Below are 6,462 nucleotides of genomic sequence, written 5' to 3' on the forward strand. Positions count from 1 at the left end.
GTGCCCGGGTTGCAGTCTCAGGTCTCTAGAGGCAGGACTCCCGTGGGCGGGAGACACTCTGCAGTCCCTCTCCCCAGGCTGTGGCTCGGAGCCCTCAGGGAGGTGAGCTGGTGCTCCCCACGCCCCTCTGGGGCAGGACGTTCCCACGTTCCCACGCAGGGGCGGCCTTGGGAAAGGCTTGGGGCGGGCCCAGGGGAGGGCGCCTGAGCTCGGGTCCCTCTGCAGCTCATTCTCCATTACTCGCGCAGCAGACCTGGGTCTCTCCTGCAGCAGAGCTGGGAGGTAAGAGTGGGGAGAGCCCCAGCTTCGGGAGAGTGGGGAATGCGACTTGGACTCCCCCATGTGGTCCCTGCCATGGAAGAGGGGGAGGGGGTTCCTGGGGAATTATCCTTTGTTCGCATGTGGGGTGCCATCTCTTTCCCCAAAAGCAGATTACTCCTTCCCTTTCCCCATCGGTGGGGCTCTCCCACCCACTTAACACTGATGGGGAGCCCTTCCTTCCCAAATGGGGGACCCTCTCCCACTTACCACACATGGTATACTCCTTCATAATTATTGGGTGCCCCCTCCCCAGATGTGGGGGGCTCTTTCTCTTTTCAGAAGTGGATGCCCCTTTACCCTCTCCAGATGTGCGCTTCTTTTCCTCTCTCTGACCCATTTTGGTCCTTGTCCTCCTCTACCCCCATGGAATGTCAGTCCCTGAGACTCCCCCCCCCCATGGGGGGTTGGGCTCATCCTGTCCCCCTCCTCCACTGGATGCAGCAGAGCAGGCTCTCCTGCACGTAGGCAGCCAATTAGGGAGGGAAGGGGGGCCAGACTGTCTGGCAGAGATGGTGGCAGATGGCCTGAGGGAAGAGAGGCAGCCCACGACCTGCTTCCTCCTACCTGGACTCCCACCCCGTCTCTTGGGGGGCAAACAACCCAGGATGGTTTCCCAACCTGGCCAGGCTGAGCTGGGGCAGGAAGTAGGACCCAGGCCCCCAGCCCCAAACTATTCAGACCCTGCCTTAAGAATTAGGCCTCCTCCCACTTCTCAGATGGGGAATTGAGGTCCCAGGAGGGAGCTCCAAATGTCTTGGACCCCTGTTTACCCCCATGGGGATACAAAACAAAATTAGAAGGGCCGGGGCCTGAGGGAGACGTTGAAATACTAGAAACCCCCCTCCCCCCCCACACACACCTGTGAAAATGGCTTCTCTGTCTAGGCACTAAGGCAGGGGTGGGCAAACTTTTTGACTCGAGGGCCACAATGGGTTCTTAAACTGGACCGGAGGGCCGGAACAAAAGCATGGATGGAGTGTTTGTGTGAACTAATATAAATTCAAAGTAAACATCATTACATAAAAGGGTACGGTCTTTTTTTTTTTTTTTAGTTTTATTCATTTCAAACGGGCCGGATCTGGCCCGCGGGCCGTAGTTTGCCCATGGCTGCACTAAGGGGTAGGGTCAGAGGGCAATGTGTGGGCTCATTCACATACACCCCCCAGATGTTCTTCAGAGCTGCCCGGAGGTTGGTGCTGAGGAAGCCAGGACTTGGAATTCGAGGGATACACAACCCAGGAGACACTGGTAAGACCTGGACACCCTCCTCCCTTGCCTAACTCCAAGGCAAGGGGCAGGAGTGCTGTCTGCAGGCTGCTCTGTCCCTTCCATGCTGGGTCTACCCAAAACCACTTCCCACAATCCCACTCCTGGGTCCAGGAAATGGAGCTCCTGCGTCCCAAGCTTCCTCAGGGCCTGACCCCTAAACCTGAGGCCCCTGCGGCCTTGGAGTCCTGAGGTGGAGGTGCTGACAGAACCTGGGACCTCCTTGGCAGACCGGTGTCAGTGCCAGTCAGAAGATGCCGAAAGCGGGAGAGACTGCAGCCAGCTAGCAGAGGGCCTTTCTGATTGACTGATTTACTTATTTATAAACAAATAACATTTATTGAGCCCTTACTATGTACCCCTAGCTGTGATAAACATTTTATACCGATTAACACATCTAGACGTCACAACAGCCACGTGAGGTGGAGGCTGTGCTGTTATCTCCATTTCTCAGATGAACAAACTGTGGCCCAGAGGCCTAGATATTCAAAGAGCCAGGACTCCTGCTCAAAGCAGTTCCAAGGCCGTCCTGTGGGCCTCTGTGGTGATGGTAAGTAGCTTTGTTGAGACTCTCCGAGTGCCCGGCCTTTTTTCTGGACACTTGAGTGGAGTCCTCGAGGGCTTAGCCGTGAGGGAGAGCATCCAGGAATGGAGGCCAGCAGTAAACCAACCTCTCTGTTGACCAGTGTCGTTTATGGCGCACCTACTGTGTGCCAGGACAGCGAAGCACAGTGAGGTAAAGGGGCTGGGTGGAGCTGGGCTGGGGAGGGACTGAGTTTCACACCAAACTGACTCCAAAGCCGTGCCCCTGATCCCTATTAAAGGTATACAGAGCGTCGGTCTGAGGACTGAAGGGTCCCAGGTTTGATTCCATCAGGGGCACATGCCCGGGTTGCAGGCTCGATCCCCAGGAGGGTTCCTGCAGGAGGCAGCTGATCAATGACTCCCTCTCATCATTGATGTTTCTATCTCTCTCTCTCTTCCTCTCTGAAATCAATAAAAATTGATTATGAAAGAAAGAAAGAAAGAAAGAATGGAAGGAAGAAAAAAAGAAAGGAAGAAAGGCATATGGCTATTGTTTTGCAGTTTGCAGAGCACTTTCACACCTGTCAGCTCAGGTTTCTCTCATGAGCCTTTGCTCACCATTGTCTCTGCGGGACTTGCCCTCTTTACGGGGGGCACAGGATTGGAAGCCAGGGGGGCTGAATTGCAGCCCTGGCCCTGGTCCTTCTGGTTCTGTGAATTTTAGCAAGTCACTTGCTGCCCAGTGGCTTCATCTGTAAAATGGAGGTCACAGCATCACCTGGCTCAGAGTGATGCGGAGTAAATGAGTCAACTTACCTGAAGGCCTTAGAATGGCTCCTGGCACAGTCAGTGCTCAGTAAATGCAACCCTCTCTATTAATATTATGGTTCGTGCTGGAATGTCCCAGGGGCAGCCTGAACTCAGCTCCTTCCTTGTACCCACAGCCCACAGCAAGGGGAAGATTGCCCCCTACACCAATTACCATGCCCAGCGCTCCTACCCCATGCCAGACGAGCCCTTCTGCACAGAGCTCAACGCTGAGCAGCGGGCCCTGAAGGAGAAGGAGAAGGGCAGCTGGACCCAGCTGAGCCATGCCGAGAAGGTGGCCTGTAGGTCTCCGGGTGGGGACTGGCTGGGGAGAGTGGGCTGGCGGTGGCTTTGCAAAGGAGGGCCCATCAGGGAGCAGTGGGACGGGCGAGCCTCCACCCACAACAGCCAGAAACCCCCAAACACCTGAATGCATATCCAAGGGGAGAATTTCATTCATTTGTTCATTCTTTTTATTCACTCAACTATTGTGCATAGCCTGATGCTAGAGGATGCTGGGGACACAGGAGTGAATCCCCCAGATGGTTCCGGCTATCAGGGAGCTCCCCGTCCAGTGGGGGAATGGACATCAACCCGGATAGCTGTAATGCAGGACGGTGGCTGGGGGGAGGTGTGTTCAAGTGTTAGTGAGGACCTAAGAGAGAGAGAGAGAGATGGCGTCCTGGAGGGCCATCTAGAGGAAGGCCCGTTCCAGCTGGCCCTGAATGGTGAGGAGGAGGGTGCTGCTAGGTAGTGGGAACAGCATGGGGAGAGATAGGGGGGCAGGAGAGCATGGAGGGTTCTGGCAGTACTGAGTGAGCATGGGGAAAGATAGGGGGGCAGGAGAGCATGGAGGGTTCTGGCAGCACTGAGTGAGTAGTGTGAGGGGACAGAGCAGAGTGTGACTCCAAGTTATGGCCACCAGAAGGGCCCTGGGCTACCAGTTCCTGGCCCTGCTTTGCATACAATAGATGCTTGATAAGAATTTGCTGGATGGACAGCATCTGATGCAGGGAGGGGGAGGCGGGAGATCCCCAGACCAAGAGTTGGCTTGGGGCACTTGGGATGGCTACACCTGAGGCCCTCCCCCACCACCCCCTCTCCCTTACCTGCTTCCAGTGTACCGGCTCCAGTTCCATGAGACCTTCGCGGAGATGAATCGTCGCTCCAACGAGTGGAAGACAGTGATGGGCTGTGTCTTCTTCTTCTGTGGATTCACCGCTCTGCTTATTTGGTGGCAGCGGGTCTATGGTGAGTTGCAGCATCTCACCTGGCTGCTGCCCTGGGCCGTGCCCTGTGGCCACAGCCAGCAGCCAGCAGCCAAGCTCTTATAAGGGAACTATGCTGGCACTCATCTAAAGATTTTGAAAAGTCCCCCAAAGAGGCGGAGAGTGAAGGGCAGAGCACAGCTGTCTGAGTGGGAATGCAGGGACTCCACCTCTCCGGGCCTCAATTGCCCCATCTGTAAAATGGGAATAATAGTGCCCACATCTCAGGGCTCTTGTGAGGTTTGAATGAGGAAGAGCTGTAGGCCAGCTGTAGTTATGAGTGATATTGTTACTGCAATGCTGGATACGTGGCTAGAGTGAGGTGTATTTAAGCATCTGTGAGAACCCAAAGGAGAGAGAGAAGGAATCCTGGAGGGCCATCCAGAGAAAGCCACATTCCAGTTGGCTGTTATTAAGCATGAATTTTTCTTGTTTTTTAAAAAAATATATTTTTATTGGTTTCAGAGAAGAAGGAATATAGATACATCTATGATGAGAAAGAATCATTGATCGGCTGCTTTCTGCATGCACACCCCCCCCCCTCCCCTGGGGATAGAGCCCGCAACAGGGGCATATGCCCTGACCGGGAATTGAACCGTGACCTCCTGGTCCATAGGTTGATGCTCAACCACTGAGCCATGCTGGCCGGGCAAGCATGAATTTTTCAGTACATTGTTTCAGCTGCTGTGACAGAGCCGCCAACATACTCGAGCTTAAACAAAATAAAGGTCTTGCTCTTGTCTCACAAAAAGGCCATAGGAAGTATGGGGACCCCACAATGTCAGGCTTCTTGCGCCTTGTTGCTCTACCATCCTTAACATGTAGCTTTCTTCTTGACATACAAGATGGCCACTCCTAGCCCCAGCTGGTTTGGCTCAGTGGATAGAGCGTCGGCCTGTGGACTGAAGGGTCCCAGGTTCGATTCCAGCAAAGGGCACATGCCTGGGTTGCGGGCTCGATCGATCCCCAGTGGGGCGTGTGCAGGAGGCAGCCAGTAAGTGATTCTCTCTCATCATTGTTGTTTCTATCTCTTTCTCCCTCTCCCTTCCTCTCTGAAATCAATAAAAATATATTTTAAAAAAAGATGGCTACTCCTGCTCCAGCCATTAGCCTACATTCCAGTAAAGAAGAGAAGGGAGGAGGCACTCATTTTTAAGGCCCAGAAGTTGCACACGCCACTTCTGCTCACATTCTATTTGCTAGAAATGATCATATGACCATATCTAGCCACAAGGCAAACTGGGAAATGTAGTCTTTAGCAGGGTTGTCCTATACCCAGCTGATCATTTATTACTATAAAAGGGTGATTCTCAAAGTGTGGTTCCTGGACCAATAGCTTCACTTGGGAACTTGTTAGAAAACAAATTCCCAGCCCCACTCTGGATCTCCTGTCAGACCCTGACGGTGGAGCCAGCAGTCGATGTTTGCACAGCCCTCCAGGTGACTGATGCTCACGCGGGTTGAGAAGCACGGCTCTGGCAGAAGGGAGAGGATATTGAAGAAGAGCTGCAGTCAGTTGACCGCTAGTGGCCTCACTTGTTTCTACTGTAAAAGTGTGATGGGCACGCCTACCTGGCATAAGAAGGAAATGAGAGAGCCTTTGGAAAAATTCCAATCTAGCTCAATGTTTGGTACTTAAAGGTGCCCATAAAGATTTTTTCTTTCTTGCCCACCCACCCACTGGGATATAAAGGACCAGGGATGGAGGCAGGCAGGCTGCGTCAGCCTCGGGGGCAGATGGACCAGGAAGTGCAGTCAGACCTGAGTGGTGACGGACGCTGTGGTCCCAGCCCTTCCCTGCTCCACACGTGAAGGCACCTAAAATGCCCCATGGGTGCTTCCGCCTTTGGGTTAAGTATTGTCCGCACCAGATTTTTTTTTAAACCCTCACCTGAGGGTATGATTTTATTGATTTGAGAGAGAGAGGGAGAGAGAGAAACCTCGATCAGCTGCCTCCCATAGGCGCCCCACAGGGATCAAACCCACAACCTTTTTGTTTTCACAAGGATGATGTCCAACCAACCAAGCTACCCGGCTGGGCCGCCCCTGGTTTTTATTTTTTATTTATTTTTTTTTATTTTTTTATTTTTTAATAATAATTTTTATTTCTTAAAGTATTACAAATAGTATTACATATGTCTCCTTTTTTCCCCCCCTTGACATTCCCCCGACCCCTACCCCCCGCCCCTCCGCACAGAACTTGGGGCCATTGGTTAATTTTTATATGCATGGATATAAGTCCCTTCAGTTGGTCTCTTAATCCCCCCCCAAACCT

The 6,462-nt window shown here is 53.0% G+C and overlaps 1 protein-coding gene across 2 annotated transcripts in view; it reads left to right on the forward strand.

The window, feature by feature from the left end:
- Positions 1–6,462, forward strand: part of LOC102442350 — a 10,816-nt gene that overhangs the window by 3,368 nt on the left and 986 nt on the right. The window contains exons 1-4 of one of the 2 annotated variants that reach the window (XM_006089390.3): positions 231–282; positions 1,488–1,569; positions 3,057–3,221; positions 4,039–4,170. In XM_006089390.3, coding sequence (XP_006089452.1) covers positions 1,488–1,569; positions 3,057–3,221; positions 4,039–4,170 — 379 coding nt within the window. In that variant the 5' untranslated portion in view covers positions 231–282. Of the gene's footprint in view, positions 1–230; positions 283–1,487; positions 1,570–3,056; positions 3,222–4,038; positions 4,171–6,462 lie in introns of those variants that run through there. The other variant, XM_006089391.3, reaches the window with a different exon arrangement.

Source organism: Myotis lucifugus, unplaced genomic scaffold (genome assembly GCF_000147115.1).
Source record: "Myotis lucifugus unplaced genomic scaffold, Myoluc2.0 scaffold_60, whole genome shotgun sequence".
Taxonomy (NCBI): Eukaryota; Metazoa; Chordata; class Mammalia; order Chiroptera; family Vespertilionidae; genus Myotis; species Myotis lucifugus.